At 32.3% G+C, this 19,383-nt stretch overlaps 2 protein-coding genes across 4 annotated transcripts; both read right to left on the reverse strand.

Annotated features, from left to right (window-relative positions):
- Positions 1–1,760: 1,760 nt before the first annotated feature.
- LOC105134260 (Protein phosphatase 2C family protein) lies at positions 1,761–4,908 on the reverse strand. Its single transcript, XM_011038608.1, has 6 exons — positions 4,593–4,908; positions 3,251–3,570; positions 2,861–3,169; positions 2,596–2,713; positions 2,288–2,511; positions 1,761–2,174 (listed from the first exon to the last, which is right to left on the reverse strand). Exons 2-6 carry the CDS (start codon positions 3,491–3,493, stop codon positions 1,962–1,964), a joined length of 1,107 nt encoding a protein of 368 aa, XP_011036910.1. The 5' UTR covers positions 3,494–3,570; positions 4,593–4,908; the 3' UTR covers positions 1,761–1,961.
- Positions 4,909–11,460: 6,552 nt separating this feature from the next.
- MDO1 (telomere-capping, CST complex subunit) lies at positions 11,461–14,752 on the reverse strand. Of its 3 annotated transcripts, none has more exons than XM_011038610.1 (4): positions 14,521–14,752; positions 14,013–14,109; positions 11,878–12,031; positions 11,461–11,785 (listed from the first exon to the last, which is right to left on the reverse strand). In XM_011038610.1, exons 1-4 carry the CDS (start codon positions 14,735–14,737, stop codon positions 11,666–11,668), a joined length of 588 nt encoding a protein of 195 aa, XP_011036912.1. In that variant the 5' UTR covers positions 14,738–14,752; the 3' UTR covers positions 11,461–11,665. The 3 variants fall into 3 exon arrangements, with proteins under 3 accessions (XP_011036912.1, XP_011036911.1, XP_011036913.1); XM_011038609.1 differs by having other exon boundaries at positions 14,013–14,151; XM_011038611.1 differs by having other exon boundaries at positions 14,013–14,126; positions 14,521–14,598.
- Between the last annotated feature and the right edge of the window lie 4,631 nt (positions 14,753–19,383).

The following is a 19,383-nucleotide window of genomic DNA, read 5'->3' on the forward strand; positions in this document are numbered from 1 at the left end:
TATATTTTTTATTTTTAAAAATTATTTTTAAGTATCAAAATAATTTAAAAATATTAAAAAATATTAATTAAAAATAAATTAATTAATTAAAAAATAAAATATTTTTAAAATATCAAAATAAAAAAGATATTAGCGGTGTAAAGGGGGTGGAAGAGATTTGGTTCAGTTTGGAATTTGCATCTTAAAATGGGTTCACAATTGATGATTAATTCAATGCTGGAATCTGAAATCCAGCTCATTTCTTTGATAAAATTGTTTGACTCTCAAGAAGGAATATTTGATTACTATATTTGTCATTGTCAGCTGAAGAAAAAAAAACTTTAAAATTATAATTATAAAAGTTTTTCAAGACTTAAAATGATAGAATTATAAAGGTAAAGAGAGCTTGTGTTCATCTTGTTTCTTTGTTTTTATGGTACTAATGTGTGTTTTAATTTTTTTTATTAGATTTTGTTTAAAAACATGATTGAATTTTTTTTAAAGTGTTTTTTATTTAGAAATATATAAAATTAATTTTTTATTTTTAAAAAATTATTTTTGATATTAGCATATTAAAATGATCTAAAAATATCAAAAAAAATATTAATTTAAAATATAAAAATAAACAAAACATTAGTTTGGCCTCACCAACCTTAAATTAATGGATATTGCCACGAGACTTCTTTTTTTTTTTTAGTTCTTATTGACATTCAATTTCCAAACCAGGACAAGAAATGTTCCTCGGATGAACAATGCTTTGAGGACCATAAATGCTCCTCGAATGGATAATAATACTCTGAGACTAATTACCATTCAATTTCAGAATAAGAAATGTTAATGTATATGTTTTTTTTTAATTATAATCAATATGGATTGATTTTCCAGCCATCAACAGTAATCATTTTATCTGAATAATTACCGAATGGATTTAGTCTATAAACATACCTATACAATAGAATAAGAACACAATGCATCGCATAAATAATATGGCAACCATGCGAATTATGCAAGTAACATTATTTTTCATATGTATCTTGCATTCTCATCAGCTTGTTTAGAGTGTAGGTTATAGATCAGGTGAGTTAATTTAAATTTATTTAAAGATATTATTCTAATATGAAAAATTTATTTAAAAAAATTAAAAATAATCAAATTAATTTTAATTAATCAATTTAATCTAATCTAATAAGGTGATGAATTGATCTATGAAGTCAATTAAGTTATATAAAATTAATTTTTATAATTTTATTTGGAATTTATCTAGATTATATTTTCAATCAAAAAACTACCAGATTAAACATTCGTGACATGTTTAAGGTTTAATAAGTCTAGTGTCTCCATCTAAGAACAACATGGGAGACCAGAAAAATTCCCGTCTCTCTATTTTCACTGATTGATGATTGTGTTTCCTACCATGTAAATAGGCTTGTGTAATGATGGGCCTTGGCCTTATTAAGTAGGAATCGCACTCCCTTTGACCCAACAGAGGTCATGGTAAATAAAGCCTCTAAAGTTTCGTGAACAGGCCGTAATGGGCCACTCTTACTCACCTTCCTATGTTCAAAGTAATTGCTGCAAACAAAACCCACAAAAAATCTTTGCACTGAATGGGCCTTTTGAAAAAGCTAAATGGGCCTAGTTTTTGATGTGTTACTTTAGACAAAAACATCATCAACAGGCCCATAAAATGATCTACCTTAGCTTCTCTCTTCCTCCCTCCCTCTGATTTTTCGGTTATTTCTTGATTTAGTGTGTTTCTGCAACTGTGATAGCTTTTATGGTTACGGTAATCTTAAACTCGTGCTTTTGATGAGCTTGTCGGCATCCAGAAATTTTCAGTTTCGAGTCTAAGGAAGGGACTATACTAGCATGTCATTGCATGACATGAACACTTCCTGTAGTCAACTAAATTGGAATGTTTTTAAGCAAAGAAACAACAAGGAGCAGCGGGGACGGCCTTGCTCGTTTACATTTTATGATCACTATTTCGGTGAACTAGCAGCATGAACTTGTTGAGATGAAGGAGGGGAGTGAAAGAAGAGGCAAATAGCTGATATATCATCCATTGCAATCCCTTTCCTCTTGCGTTTCCAGGCATGGACAGCAGACTGAACTAGACGCTTAGCCGCCTTCGCCTTATCTGGCGTTGATGATACAATCTCTACTGCTGCTTGATTGGTGATTACATCCCATACCTAAACAATGAAAGCAAGCATGGCAATCTTGTTATGCTTTTTTAGAAATTTGATTAAGATTTTAAACATTGGATATTGAAAACTTGTTCTACTAGCATTCTACTTATGCATACCCCATCAGTTGCCAGGATAACAAATTGATCCTTGCTAGTTATATGCCTCTGAGTCACTTCAGGTTCAGAAATTAGCCCAAAATCCTTTACACAGTAATCGCCAAAGGCTCTGGACATTGCCAGTCCAGGTGAGTCTGCATCTGGCAGCCAAACTCTATGCACACCGGGCTCATCATTTAAGCAGAATACGCGGCCCTTGCACTGCAGTATGCGTTCAGCCTCCTCTGCAAACAAGATGAACGTTGCTGTAAGAATGACTTGTTTAGGTTGCCTTTCTTTCTGGATTAGAGTGATGGAGTGGAACTTACGTGGTAAATTAGGCTTGAAATCAAAAGTAAGTTGAACTGGTACCAAGCTACCATCTTCTCCTGTGGTTGCTAGTACAGCGCGAGAATCGCCTACATTTGCTACAAAAATGAGTTCACCCTGGCAAAAACATGATCAGACACATTATATTGCCATCCTGATATAATCTTGACCTATAAAAAATCTTTTCTTGATAGGTTATTGCCCCCAATATTTGGTCTATGAAGGCAATAGAAACATGCAGAAGGAAGTAGGAACTTGAATCACCTGTCTAACAATTGTTAGGGCAGTTGTTCCACTGGAGAATGAATCTATTCTCCGATGCTGCTCTAGCTCCTGATCAACAGCAGCACAAGTCTTTAGGTAGGAATGTTTCCATATGTTGAACCTTTGATGCTTTTTATCTGATTCCAAGTTGATATCCGGATCAAGTGAACATTGAGCAAGAGTCTCCTGCCAATTGCACAGAAGAGATGAAGGCATCGACTCTCTGACTTTTTTCGCCACAAAATGGCCCCATGAACCATGGCCATCGAATATCCCACAAAACATCATGTCTGCTTGACACCCAAATCCCTACCATATAAAGAGAAACTGGATTAGAACACAACAAGAGAATGCATATATAATTGTCGATGCTTTAAGCTAATAGCTTACCTCCCAGACAATGCAGCAATCCTGATTCACTCCTTTCTCCCCTCTCCTCGAGCAAACTGCTGCAAAATTATTCGAACCATCAATATTTACATAGCCAGATGACCTCAAAATCATCTCATTCTTTTTTGCATCTTTCACCATTAAATCTGCGGCTTCTCTTCCATCACCGTTCCCATTATTCTTCACCTTCCTTAATGAAAATGACCTTGCCAACACATTAAACATGGAGGATAAGTGCCCCATGGCCAATGTTTCAATTCAAATGGCCACCACACGCATCAATATGGTATGGTTCTCTAGCTTTTTGTAGACTCAAGTCTCTGAACATCCAAAAAAATATTTAACACGTACAGCCATGTATGATGATCACGAGAAAGAAAGGAAATTATAAAGAATTCATTAGAAAGGAAGCTATGTTACAGTATTCCTGAATCAAAATTCTTAGCTGGGACTCAAAAGAATGGTTTGTTACAGTCAGTGAAACAAAAAAGGGACATTGTCTGACTCGGAAAGATAAAGAATCTTTACAATTTAATAATAGCAAGAACCAAAAATCTGTGAATCTGAAGCATATCAGTACATCACACAGAATATTCAATCTGACATGGAATTCCAACATTGCAATTTGCATATAGAATTCTGTAGAAAAGCCAAGAATAACAGAACAATAAAGCAACTTGCCATTAAACTTTTCAGGTTATTCCATTACTGTTTGTGTTTGGTTGCTCAGAAACTTCAAGCAGAAGGGTAGTAATTGAATTTCATCTCTTCTAATATTTTGCATCATCAGCAGAATCCTCAGAAAATAATTAAAAAAGATCAAGTTGCAAAAACATGGACCTACTTCAATATCCATGAGGACCATGACAACATACTTGGCATTTGCTGGGATCAAAGAAAAGAAGAGGAAAAGATATTCACACTTTTACTCTTTTTATTCATCACCAGCTGATATAAAGAATGCCCCCTTTTGTCTGGTGGCCAAGAAAATGAGGGGAAAATGCAAAGAGAAAAGTGAAATGACAAAGTGAAAACCAAATTTGGAGACATAAAGTTACTAACACAAACTAAAACTTGAAACAAAATGAACCTTAAAAGATTCAAAGAAATATTTTTTCTTGAACTTTCTGACACTTCAAAGCAACCAAACAAAACTCACATAAGAGATTCATCCAAAAGAAGAAAGAAGAAGCAGCTCATTCAAGCTCCTTAAATCATCCCTTTTTTAACAATTCTAAGCTTTATTTTTTTTCCATGACAACACACAAAACACAAAGTGATTTCCCTAAGAGGATCCTTTAAACATTGATTAAAGAATGAAGCAAAAACAGCACTACAAGACCTTGAAGCTAAAGAAGAACTTAGAGAGCAAGAAACTGGTGATGATCAACATGCCGGAAAGATAGCATCATCTGGGAGAACTTGATGCAAGGAATGGGAGAAAAGGAGCTGAGAATTCGAGAAAGAGAATATAGAGAAAAATCACAGTCCATAATAATGTCCTGATCTCTCTCTCTCTTTTTATCTTTGTAGAAGATAACAAAGACATCCACAGAGAGAATTCTTTTGTTATACGTAAAAACACGAACACAAAAACAAAAACAAAAAACACTGTTTTTGCTCCAGTATTATAGACTCTTTTTTTTCTTGTAGAAGACTTTATTTCTCTCTCTTTATTTTTCCTTTTCTTTTTCTATTTACAGAATTTCTGTTAAGTAATCTAATTGTTGTTGTTATGGTTATTAAACTTGAATTATCCTGAAAACTTGTTAATCCAGGGTTTGATTTTATCCATGTTTTATAAAAAATAAAGAGAAAATTGATCAAAGACTTGTTAATTTTTAAAAAAATATTACAATGATGTTTTTTTATTTTTTTAGGGGATTTTTTGGTAATCATTTAGATGGATTTTTTATTAGATTTTTGTGAATGATTAGATGAGGTATATATGATGAATTAGTGGAGATTATTGAAAAAACTGATGAATTTTGACATTTCTATTTTATTTTTAACTCTAATTATGACAGTTTTTGTGGGTTTTCGACATGGATTGAAACAAAGATCAAGACATTGCATGCTGTTATTCCTTGATGATTGAACTTTTGACTAAAGGTTTCATTGGTGAGGTTTCTCTCATTGAGTGTGTTTGGTTGAGAAGCAAAGACATCTCCACTTTCATTAAATTATTGTTGAGTTGGATATTTGAATTAATTTGGATCAGCTAATTGAATAATGAATCCAAAAACATTTCAAGGTATTACTCTTTCTTCTTCATAAAAGGCTTCTTAAGGTCTGTAATTTTATTTTATTTTATTTTTTTCTCCCATTTATTGACTACCTATCTATCTATATATATATATATATGCACCACAAACTAATTTTGGAGTGTCTAGCTTATTAAGTTTTAGAATGATATGCATACGGAGTAGCTCCTCTTTAATTTGCTCAAAATGAATAGTCTCTTGAGAAATTGAGACCTGAAATCGATGAGTTAATTGATCCGGGGAATTTGAAATATTGAATTTTTAAAATTAATAAAATTTGTTCTACCTAACTAGATTCTTAATGATTTATTTGATATTAGCCAGTTCAAACCCTACGTACCGTGTTAATATTAAAACAAAAAACATTACTATTTTAATAAAAATAATTAATATGAGTTCACTTAATTATCCTAAACTTTTTCTAAGTTAGTGTTTATTTGGGATATCACTTTAATTGGATTTTCAAAAAAAATGAATTGAATTTTTTATGTTTTTTAACCTATATTAATGTTAAAATTAATTTTTAAAATATATATTTCTAAATAAAAATAACTTAAAAAAAAACAATATTTTTATTGTAACAACCACTCCTTTAATCTCCTCGTCAAGTCTTAGAGTTACGACCCAAATTAAGATGGGGAAGACTTCTTTAGATTAATTACAAGCAAGCAAAACTAAAGAAGGTATAGTTATCATCGTGCCTTGATGCCCCTAAAATGTAATCACACGGTTGCATGCAGGTGGGATTACATTTTCAAACGGGGCTCTAAGTAGTGAAAAACTTTGCAGTGTGTGTGTGTGTGCAGAGAGAGAGGGAGGGGGGGGGGGGGGAGAGAGGAATGAAATGATAAATGTGGAGTTCAAGTTTTTCTGTCTTTTCTCCCAGGTATAAAATATTTCAGACCTGGAGAATACCAGTTCATGAAGGAGACAAGCATGAATGTAGTGGACCTAGCTTTCAGGGGGAAACACTTCTTTATTCGTAGGAATTAATCATGATTTTATCATTATGGTGATGGCCAAAATATATAAAAGGTGGCTTTGCTTCTCAACTACTTCTCAAATTATGATTTTATCATTATTTTGTTAATGTTTCGATCTATATACAAATTTTATAAGTGATTTAAAATCCAATTCAATAATAATTCGGTTTTCATATATAACAAAAACAATAGTGTGAACAGTTCCACTCAAAAGCAACTTAAAAATAATTTGGTTTTTATATATTAAATCTGATTTAATTCAAAAGTTATGTTGAGTAGATTGATCCAAGTCATTAAATCAACTTTGTTTAATATAATTTAAAAAAAAAATTAAAATTCAAAATAAATTTTAACCAAATCAACTATGTATCATGTTAACTTATTAGATCAAGGGAGTCATACTAGGTCAAGTTTCATTTGGATTTTTTAAAAATTAAGTTAGTTCAAGCAAATTATATCAAATCAAGTTTCATTTGGATTTTTTTAAAAAAAAATAGCTAGTAATATATTCTAATTTAACTTATTATATTGGGTTTGATAAAAATACTCCTATATGCGCAAAGATTAAAAAATAATCATAATTATTACAAAATAAAATATGAATGACCTTACTGATTTTTTGTTTCTACCAAAACTTTAAACCTTGAAAACACATGGAAGTTGAAGTTGCTAAGAGATTAAGATGATTTGCATCGTTAGTAAATGTCTTTGTTCAAACACTAAACATAATACCACTCCTAGTATTTCTAACCAAATACATGGCTAAATACAAACCACCTGCTTCAATGTTGGACCGACATCTACTTTATATTTATCAAATTAATTATTCTCAATTAATAATTTAAGCCCATATCACATTAAACGACAAATGAAAAGAAATTTTAAAAAAAATCAGTTGATGATTCGTCATCTAGGATAAAGCCAATCATGAAATACCACTTAATTATGCATGGAAAATAGAATGAAGTATCTGAAAATTAGAGGGAAGAAGAAAAAATTTATTTAGTTTATCAGAAAATTGCTTTTTTGTGTTCATTTATATACTTCCCACGGGTTCTCGCTAATGTTATTAAACCCTACAAGCTAATCTGGTGACTAGTCAACTTAAAATCTAGCTAAGTGAAGTTTTATAGTGAATCAAGTGGGTGTTAGTGTGATCAAATATAATATTTTATGGTAAACCAAGTTGGTGATAGTGCTATCAAATATAATAGATTTGGGTGGTTAATTTTTTATTTAGTCGATCTAATTTAATTTTTAAAATACATCATTTTATTTTAAAAAAATAATATTATTTTAGATTAATCCAGATCAATTTAAATTAATTAATCTAATTAATTAATAATTATGATCTTAGTCAAGTAATGAACTTGAACGTGATAAATTAGGTTTTATAACTATGTTCTTAGTTAGTATCCCATCTCATGACTAACATAACTCATGGTCATGGTTTTAAGTAGAGTAATGGACTTGATCGTGACTAGCGCGCTGTGTTTTATAACTATGGGTTTAAAAAAAACAGGAGAACTTCCAATTTCCATGCAAGATCCTGCCTGAATAAAGGATAGGGTTAGTGGATTACCAGTAAAGGAAAATGGCAGACCTTTACCTCATACCACAGAAAAATCTCAGATACCTTTCAAAGTGGCTTCAAAAAGCTTAGGAGCCATAATACGTATATGGTGATAATCTCATTGAGTGGTAAGGACCAAGGACTCAGATTGCCCCACACGACCGGCTAGAATAATATTGTCACTGTAGTATCCTTGGCTGTTTCTTTTCCTTTCTCTTGCAGATTTGAAGACTTCTAGCTAGCCTGGCCAGGACTCAAAAACCCTTGTTCCTGTGGGTCCATGAAGGAGACGAGTCGCCTTCGAAATCTTGGCAGATGACTCCAATCGATCTAGCCCTCATGAGACTGTATTGAGTGGTGGTGGATAAACCACGACATGTGAACCCTTGCCCAACTGCTGCTTGTTTTACAGGGCCGACACATGAATGATCTTTCTTATGATCACGTTCAATATATATATATTCCCATGTCTTCAAAGCTATATATATATATATATATATACTTATGATCACGTTCAATATATATATGTTCCCATGTCTTCAAAGCTATATATATATATAGCCTAGAGGAAATCCATCCATTGCTTGTAAGTCACTTCAACTTATTTACAATTAATTCTTTATTATTCATGACTGGCTGTGTTGTTTTCTATATGTGTGAGGGTATATAGCTCACGGCTTGATCTGAAAATTAGAGATTTAATTAATAAGAAATAAGACTTGAAACCCAAAAAAATTCATAATGTAATGATCCAAAAGAGTTTAATAACAAAACCCTCTTGATCAAATTGCTGGCAGCAGTTATGGAATCTCAATATGATATTCAAGAAAATTTTATGTATAAATGGCATGACATGCCATGATATAGTTTATTTTGTGGTTGGAATTGTATTTAAATGTGTTTTAAAAATATTTTTTGTATAAAAAAATCAAAATAACATGTTATTTTAGTATTTTTTTAATTAATTTGATGTATTTATATGAAAAAACAATTTAAATTTTAAAAATAAAATACTTTGAGTTTTTTTATTAAAAAATATAATTTACAAAAATAATTTGCAAGCTATAACAGATAAAAAAAAATAAAAGAATAATTTAGATTGGCTTGATTGCACTACTCAAATTATTAGCTCAACAGTAATAAAAAAAATTATGAAAGTTGTGCTCCTCTCTGTAGCGTAATTGCTTGCGTTACAAAATTAGCATAATCGTAAAATATATATTTATATAAAGTCTGCAATACAAATATATATTTATATATAAAGGCTGCAATAACACATCAAAAATATTAAAAAATATTTAATTTGAAATAAAAAATTATTATTTTAAAAAATACTTTTAAAATATAAAAATAAATGTCTCTTCATGTATTTGGTACATATACTATACACATTACTGTTTCCGCCCTTCCGTAACACCTCATGTTTGACTAATCGGTGCAAAAGAGGAGGGACTCCATGGGCTGATGATGAGGTAGGGACCACTGCTGACAAATAAGAAGTTGACACGTAAGACCAACAATCACATGTGGGGCGGTGCACTGGATAAAGGCATGCAAGTCTCCAGAGAACGAGTCAATGATGACCCTTTTTTTCTTATTGGTAGGAGAGGACTAAAGTCTATGTGCTCTTGGAACCTTCAATAATTGTGTTTTAGAAGACAAATCTAGAGATTATTATTTTTAATTGAGTGGTAATCTAAGGTTTAGCTCTCGATTGGATAATAGAGATTATGAGTGACCCATCAGTGCTTAATGGGTCATGAGTGGTGCAAGATTCCATCCACCAATGGGGACAGGCAAGTGTCCAATTGAGTTTGAAGACATTGGTTTTGGTAAAGACTTCGCATGTCATTTAGAGTGAGGTCACTGTCATAGGATTCCAATAATTCTTAAATTGCTGGTTGTGTGACTGTGCAATACTTGATTAAAAAGATACTAAAATAGTTGTAAGAAATTGCTGAGTATGGCCAATTAAAATCCCTAGTTATAGTTATTGCATGGTAAAAGTTAATTGAATGGTGACTCAGTCCCTCAGTTCAATATAAAGATATGGTTGTTTTAGGGGGTTTTTTTAATAAAAAAATTAAATTGACTGATTTAATCTCAATCAGATTTGATTGAATCAACTAATTAAGGTTTAATTTATTAAGTTGCTCCAAGTTTGATTGGATCAAAGTTCAAAATAGTTTGAAAAAGAAAAAACTTGGTATGAGCTACTTCCAGATTGGTAAGTCACTAGTTGACCATTATGCCGACACAAGTTTAATGATCCTGGATATTAATGAAAACGTGTATGTTTTTTTTTTTTTTTTTTGGTGATCCAGTAAAATCCTACCTTCAAAATCCCACTTGGGTACTTTGATAGCTCACACACAGATCCTCGACCACAGCAAAAAACAAAGGTTTGAATTTTGAATGACATTTAATGTAAATTAATCGATGATGCTGGAATCCCTCTCCTTGATGACACTTTCATGACAAGTAATCCACAAATCTAATCCAAAGTTCCCTCTAGACCATGGAACATAACATGATGTTAGAGAGGGATTGCATGATGAATATTCTAACGAGAGGATATGATCTCAAACGTCTAAATGCTTGTCAACTCAATAACATGGACCTCGTCAAACAAAGTGAGAAAACGGCAAATTATCATGAAAAAATGGTGCGCTCGAGTTCTTTAGCAGAAGTGTACAGCCAACGTGGATTGGGATTTCAACTTCTATAAATGGGCGTCTGTCAGTTTTGATCTAATCAATGCCTGCTCTAGATTTAGCAGCCCAAAAAGGTGGGAACGGTTTCGTCTCATCAATCATGATTATCAGGCTTAGGCAGTATGAACATAGCAAGATGTCTCCTAGAACTGTCCACATATAGAAACCAGACCAAGGCAGAGAAGGTGGCAAGATGCTGCGTATGGAAGATGAGTGTTATCATTGTGAAGATTATCTGCCAGTGATCACAATTTCCAAGTTTCTATGGCAAAGCATGGTTAGGGACCATGTTTGTCTCTAGCCATCATTGCATAGAAGCATCTTCACCTAAACAAGAAATTACCTCATGTAGCTTGCAGCCTTGCACTATCACATGACATGATGACAAGAGCTACTGGACAAATTAAACGGTGCTTAAGGAATAAAGATGCGAGAGCACAATCGTCCCCCCGCTCTATCATGATGCAGGCAGTGCTATTTAAAAGAAATTCGTGTTTATTCATTTGAAAGAGTCTAGAAAGATTAAAAAATAGAGTCTATTCCATGATTTCACTAGTGCCATAAAAGTATGCACTTTTATATTTCTTAAGGGTTACCGTGCTGAAAACTGTAGCTGTTCCCTTTCAGGCTTGTTGCTGTGGGTATTTGATGAGCAAGGAAAATGCAACAAAGACAAGTAGAACCATAAAGCATTTCTAACATTGATAATTGCCAGCTTTTAAATATTCATATCTTGCAAAAGTTGGTCACCAAAAAAAAAAGAAAAGGCTAAGAGGAAAGAGGAATCAGCTCCTGGATGTATATATGACGTTCCAGAAATTTACATTGATACGTCTTGTTGTGAAAGTATTTTGATGGATTGGTTCAGCATTATGACAGTTTTAACCAGCTGAGTTGTTGAGGTGATCAGCTTGGACCTGCCTTAATAGCTGGAGAGACTGAGGATAGAGGCTAAGGTCAATGCCATCAGCAATCCGGCCCACACGTGCCTGCAAGATTGCCTGAAACAAAACACGGTTCCAGTGAGCATTATGGAAGCAGAGGGACAGAGAGACTGTTGCAGCCAGCCCTCGACTTAATATCAAACTCTTACCTCGCTATCAGGTTGAATGAGGAGCTCGCCAATGAACTGGTAGACGGAGCCCATTCGAAAGCTGATGTCTCTTAAGTGTTGAGTGTCAATCTTTAGGGTGGCATTTCCATCAGCAACTACAGCTATGGCTGTCTCCACAGTATACTGTTGTAGCCTAGGAGGAAACAACAGATTGAAGTTTCCAGTAATGATTGCAGAATAAAATAATCAACTCATGATAAGACAGCAAATTCAATATATGTGGTGCAACATTCAATATCTCCTACCTTTACAACAAACACCAAGTTGGAGAAGGATTACAGTAACGTACACTATTGAACTATCTATAATGATTGATCTTGCCTGGCATCCAAGCACCTAAATAATACCGATAAAAGTGAAAGATTGGCCCCAAGCAGAATATTCATAACTCAGACACATGAAAATGAGTAGAATCACAATTTTTCAGCAAAAATATGATTGGATAATGATCAGTTTAACATCATCCACGCAAAAATATCTAGAAAACTACAAGGCATCCCTCTTCACAATCAGACCTCCTAAGCAAGCAAAGAACCCCTTTAACTGTAAACAATCAAAAGATAGCATCAGATATGGCACTACAATGCCCATGTAATAGGCTTCAGGCAGCCCTTGTACTAAACTAATTTGGTGGGAAAAGGAATGTTAGTCTATTGGCCTTGATTAAGAAGAATGCCCTTGGAAGGTTATGGGTCTGGTGGATTTTTCTACAGGAACAAAAACAATGACATGGTATGGTAGGGAGGGTGGAGAATGAATTACTGTCATGGCACAAAAACAAATGAGAACATAACGAAACCAAGACATAATCTAAGGAGCATGTCTGTGAATATTGCACATGAGCATCTGCATACGAAACATGTTATTTCATTCATGTAAAGGGAAGATAAGGATTCTGAATAACTCCTTCTTTGATGTGTTGTGATGCAGAAGAGTGAACAAAAATAATTAAAGCAGAAGAGAAAGAAGATTTAGAGAAAGAAGCAAAGAAAGAGAAAAGCAAGAAAGAAAAGAGAATTTAGGAAGGGAAAAGTTTGAAAAGTCTGTCATTAAACCCTAACTAGAAAAGTAGAATATAAATACTAAAACCCTAACTAGAACAAGTGATTGGGCTTATGACTCATTCAATAAAATACCCAATAATAATTAAATCAAACTCAACAAATAAAACCTAATTAATAAAATTAAACTAAAAATTCAAATAAATTAAACCAAAACATATGTTAAAGCCCAGTCTCTCAATAGCTTTGGCTATTCTTCATCGTCTATGATCATACGAGTGCGTAAATAATGTTTCAAGTCTGGTGTCCCCACCATGTTGTTTTCTGCAGCCAAAGTTGTGTGACCTCTCCCTCTCTCAATGTGTGTGTGTGTGTGATGACATCAGGTCCTTCCCACTAGTCAAGATCAATTTAAAGTTGTGAGCATCAGATACACTCTATCCGATTATTTCACTCCACCACCATCCTACAATTGCTCATACTGGTGCCACCTCCTCACCATGCCAAAACTACCTCTTCAATGCCATGACTATCACCTACATGATGACAAAAATGCCGCCTAGCTATCTCACCAACCACTCCTATTCTACTTTGCTGCTACAAAGCAGCTGTCACCAAGTCCACAGCAAGTCCATTTGCTCCTCGCCAACATCATTTCTATGATCAGCTCCCTTTCGGTCAATTGTATTGCATCATCAAATCAATCTAACTTGTACAACTCTTCACTATCAAACCCTCGTATCCAAATCCCCTCGACACAACCCCATTGCTGTCACAGCCTTTACCACAACATTGCAATGATCACCCGTTTGCCACTATAACCACCCCCATTATCACTTCCATCTCGTTTTATACTCCAACTCGCTACAAGACTGCAATTGAAACCCTCCTTCAAATACAAATACCACTTTCTACCCATAACAAGTGTCATTCAAACCTTATGGAACACTACTTGTGACAGTACTATAAGCGTTGCAGATATTCTAGTGGATTCTCTCGGGGTCCTGGCCAGAAATGCAGACCCCTCTAGAATCCTATTCAGAAACAAACAGCTAATATTATCCATAAACAGTCAAGTCAGAAATAAATACACACAAAATACAGAATTCTTACTTTCCAGTAACTCTGACCGAAGCTCCCTGCTTAAAAAAAGGTGAAGATGGATTGAGTTCTTCTAAAGTCACCAATTCCCCGTGTTTAATTGCCATAGCTGCCACCACGCCCTTACTAAAACAAAAAATCCAAATCCTATCTATAAATAAGAAGAAAAGGGAACATAAACTTGCATCATAATTGTGAAAAATCACACTCATTCACTCTTTGACACTTGAATTACAAGTACTCAATAACCCAAAAGCCGAGATATTGACCAGAAAAACACCAACAATGAATGGCCTTTTTTCCCTTTTGAGCTATTATCATCAACTGAGATACTCACTAGCCATAATCTCCATTAAAACCCCAAAAACCAAAAACATCTATAAGATTAAACCTGGACCAAAACCCAGCAAGATGTGCAAATCAAGCAAAACCCACTTCAAAAAATGTGCTTAAGAAACTAATCTACAGATTATAACTCACGAGAACAAAAATATATGTATATATTAGAGAAATGTCATACCTTGAATTCTTGTGCGGTATTGAAGCAGCGATGACTTTCCCGGGCAGCACTGACAGCGCGGGAGAGAAAGAGAGAAGAAGGAAGCTATATTTATATGGGGTAGCTGGGCTTCTATTTTCGGGCTCAAGGTGAATACGATGTGGACCGAAGCTAGTAGCCGGTTTGGTTCCCGGGTGCTCCCCGTTCTTGGATGAGTGGTCCCACGCGGCGCCACCATGGCACCACCATAGATAGATAATGCGGCTAATTATTTTTTAATGAGGAGTTATCGTATGAATTTAGTTTATTGTTTGGAATTATAGACTAGCAAATAAAACACTTATAGTTGATTAAATTTATCCAAGTCATCGATCTAGTAAATTGTATTTAAAATATGAATTATTTTTATTTTCAAATGATAAATTATTATATGAATTTAGTTTATTATTTACAATTATAGACTAACAAATAAAACACTTATAGATAATTAAATTTATCGAAGTCATCAATTTAGTAAATTGTATTTAAAATATGAATTATTTTTTATTTTAAATGATAAATTATTATATGAATTTATTTTATTATTTAAAATTGTAGACTAGCAAACAAAACACTTATAGGTAATTAAATTTATCCAAGTAATCAATTTAGTAAATTATATTTAAAATATTAATTATTTTCACGTTTAAGAGTACAGTCATAATTGTAAAGTAAAAAGATTAATAATTCATCAATCATAAAATTGATTAGGATAATTTTGATGACGTGGAAAGATTTTATTAGTTTGGTCTAAGATGATAAATTAGATTCACCTAATAATTTCTTTTTTCAAAGTCTTTTTTTTTATGAATTTTTCTTTAGTTTTGTTACGGGAATATAAAAATATTAAAAAGAAATACCATGTCATGTAAACCAAGCTTAGTATTTTCATAAATGGTTTCATCCAGATCAATAATCCAATGGAGATGGAGATGAGGGAGGAATTACTAAGCGCAACCTATACACGAATTTGAGAAAATATATATTTTAAATCTTTGTATTTTTTAAAAAAGTAATATTTAACAGACTAAGTTTTCTCTTCAGATAATCTTGAATGTGCATTTTATATGCTAGCCTTGTGCATTAAAATAAGTTTATTTTATATATATGTGTGTGTGTGTATTAACTCTAAGTCTTGATCTTGAAAATCAAGGAATTTAACATTTTTTTCGGCCATTAGACCAATAAAAACTTTCACAATGATATCACCACTTGCTTCCTAATGAGCTGGCTTGAGTCCAAAATAATCAAGTAAATACAATGCACTGTTTGAAAATACGACAGGACTTATGTATTTAAAAAATTTAATATTCTTGTTAAAAACTAAAAAAAATTATATTTTTATATCATTTTAATATATTAATCTAAAAAATAACTTTTAAAATTAAAAAAATGTTATTTTAATATATTTTAATTAAAAAAATAATTATAACTACAATACTAAACAAACCCTAAATTAATTCGTTTGATTAGATAGTCGAACCATGGCCAGCATTCTGCCTTCTATCCCTTATAGTCTTCCTGGAAAATATGACACGAGGGCCAATTGACAATTCCCTGACGCAACAACGTGTATGAAGTACGAATTATAAAGGAGAATTCTAGAATAAGCTTTTCAAGCAATAGTAAGGTGATGGAGAAATGCATGTGCGGAAAAATGTTAGCCTGTGATTTTTAGACCAATTATCACAATTCTTAAACTCGGATAGACTCAGTAAATTAACCAAGAAAAACCGAGAAGTGCAATCTAACAAGGATCGAGTTTTAATCAAATCATATTTAATACCAACTCAGTTGACAGGATTTCTAGCGATTCGGTCAATAATAATTCATCTCGGAAATTGATATAATATCACTTTAATAAAAATAATTCGTCTCGGAAATTGATAAAATAAGCCAGCAATAAATGTAAGCTGGGGCGACACATCACGTGCGTATTCCACGAGAAGCAGCCATCCATGGATTACAGCCATTCTATTACGAGACAAGGCAAACGAGCGGGAGGCAACAGCTCGAAGGAAACAACACTCTCGAATTTTGAAAAAGGTTTGCTACTTTGCTTGTAACGCACTTCATTTCAATCCTGTCATTGTACTGATAAAATGCTCTACCTAGATATACACATCAATATGTTCAGGAGACACATATTTTCCTTTTCTTTTTTCGGTTAATGCATCTGTTTTTCTAAAATAAAATTTAATTGAAAATATATTAAAATATATTTTTTTATTGATGCATTAAAAAATTATACAAAGACTATTTTGAAAAATAAATTGAAATGCATTGCCAAGCATGTATTTATTTTAAACTAAGTTCTTTGCGAGGTGGGGTATTTGTGTGTTTAGTAATTTTAAAATTGTTTTTTTTTTTTGTGATATTATTGTGTAGCTCAAAATTAGTCAACTAAAACAATTAAAATCAAATCAAAACATGCAAGCGATGGATGCCTAGGAATTTGAACGAGGAGAAGAAACTTAAGAAGGGATGTCAGGGTCTAAGGCTGTCTCATTCGGTTAAACAAGCATGCAACGTGTCCTGACAGCTTCCAACAGCGTATCTTATTATTATTATTATTATTATTATTATTATACTGCCGTGCCAGCATCCAAATTAATTCCACCAGAGTTAGTTGACTCTTTTGAAATTTGCATTTAAAATTATAGACTAACAAATAAAACACTTATAGGTAATTAAATTTATCCAAGTCATCAATTTAGTAAATTATATTTAAAATATTAATTATTTTCACGTTTAAGAGTACATTCATAATTTTAAAGCAAAAGGATTAATAATTCATCAATCATAAAATTGATTAGGATATGCATTTTATATGCTAGCCTTGTACATTAAAATAAGTTTATTATATATATATATATATATATTAACTCTAAGTCTTGATCTTGAAAATCAAGGAATTTAACATTTTTTTCAGCCATTGGACCAATAAAAACTTTCACAGTGATATCAACCTAAAAAATTTAAACTTATAATCATTTGAGAGCAAACTTAAAATCTAACCAATTAAATTACCTTTTAATATTATATCATTGAATAATAATAATAGTAAATTATTATTATTATTATTTCAAATTTAAAAGAAAACCAATCTTTTTATGAATGCACTAGTTAAAAGTCCGATCTAACAATATATAAATTTAATCCCATCAACAGAATCCGAACATACCTGATATCCCATCAAAAAAGAATGGTTGAGATTACTAGAATTTTGTCTGTTCTCACGCCATAACAACAACAGCATAGTAATAATAATAACAATAATAGTAATAATAATAATAATAATCATCAGCACTCCCCTGTCTACCGTATGAAAGAGCCAAAGTTACGAATAAAAAATCAAACATCAGCGATACAAAATCCCAAGGCAAATTACAGTAATATTCACATTCCTAAAAGTTTTTTAAAATTACTTTTACTATTATCATTCAAGCTGGAGTGTAGTTTTCCGTGACACCGGAACTTTCTTTCGTTAGTTCCCAGTTGAGACTCTGGCTCCAGTCATGTCACCTTCTGTTTTAATGCTTGCCTGGTATTTTGGTCACGGTTTACTGTTGAGCTTGCCATCTTTTGAACCAAAATCATATCCCGATACATGTCATAGCAGAAAAGAATAAATATAATAATATAGATGATTTATATGAAAATCTGATCGAGAAAGGAAAATACATCAAGAAAATTGGTTTAATGATATTTTCAGCATGGCTGAAAAACTCGGCATGGATTTATCAAATTTCATTCTTGAATTTTTTAAAAATTTAACTAGGTTAATATTAATTTTTAATTGGGTTTTATATCTGATGTATGGCAAACATGGAAGCTAATATCTTGATTTGTTTTCTCAGTTTAAAACAGCCTGGGAATCAGAATAAATTTGAGTTTTATAACTGGGATTGTAACTGATAAATTAAAAAAGGTTTTCTTTAATATATATACACACACATATATGCGCCTGTACGTGTCGATATTCAAGTAAAGGCGTGGTATTTACTTTTTTTTTTAATTTATTTTTTTATGAAAAGACAACGAAGGAGGTGGCTGATTTGCAAGGTTAGTCGAGAAAAAATCCACGCACCGTCTATGACATTTATTCTTCCAGCACTCGCGTATAATTTATTCGGTTCAATGGATGTGATGCGGGCAGACACCAGCCACGTTAAAGGCTTTTATTGTTCGTGAAGTTTCTGCTCTTCACAGGGGAGTTTTTCTTGACCGTCTTGGCAAAAACCATGTTAAGAAGTGTTTTAAAAATGTTTGTGACTTTAGAAATTATCAAATTAATATTTTTTTTATCATTAATTTAAAATAAACTGGTTTTTGTACGTGCATGTGGTATTTTATTCTATGTTTAATGTTTTCATTTCAACTTTGGCGATTAAGAAGGTGTAAGCTTGAATCTTAAATCCAAAACCATAACTAATTTAGTTTGAAAACTTAAATTAATATATAGGTGAAATCTTAATGTGTGATTTGTATTAATATCTAATGTTTTTTTGAATGCAAGTTTTTTTAAATTTGAAATATGTACAAGTTTATATTATCTTATAATTAATTTTTATTATATAAAATTTTACACTCTTTTGCTCTCATGCCCCTGTAAAGAAAAAAAAAAGTATTTCACAATATAGTTTTTATTCACGGCCAGTGTATGTCCCTAGACCTGGCCTTATGTTGGTGGTCCGATTATATCAATTATTAAATTTAATTAGTCGTCATCAATGGTTGCAGCCAACAAGCATGCAACTACCTTTAACAGTCAATGATGGTTGATTTACAACATCAAGTGAAGTGGATTGATATATATATATATATATATATATATATATATAT

The sequence above is a fragment of the Populus euphratica genome, unplaced genomic scaffold (assembly GCF_000495115.2).
Source record: "Populus euphratica unplaced genomic scaffold, PopEup_1.0 scaffold158.1, whole genome shotgun sequence".
In the NCBI taxonomy this organism is placed as follows: domain Eukaryota; kingdom Viridiplantae; phylum Streptophyta; class Magnoliopsida; order Malpighiales; family Salicaceae; genus Populus; species Populus euphratica.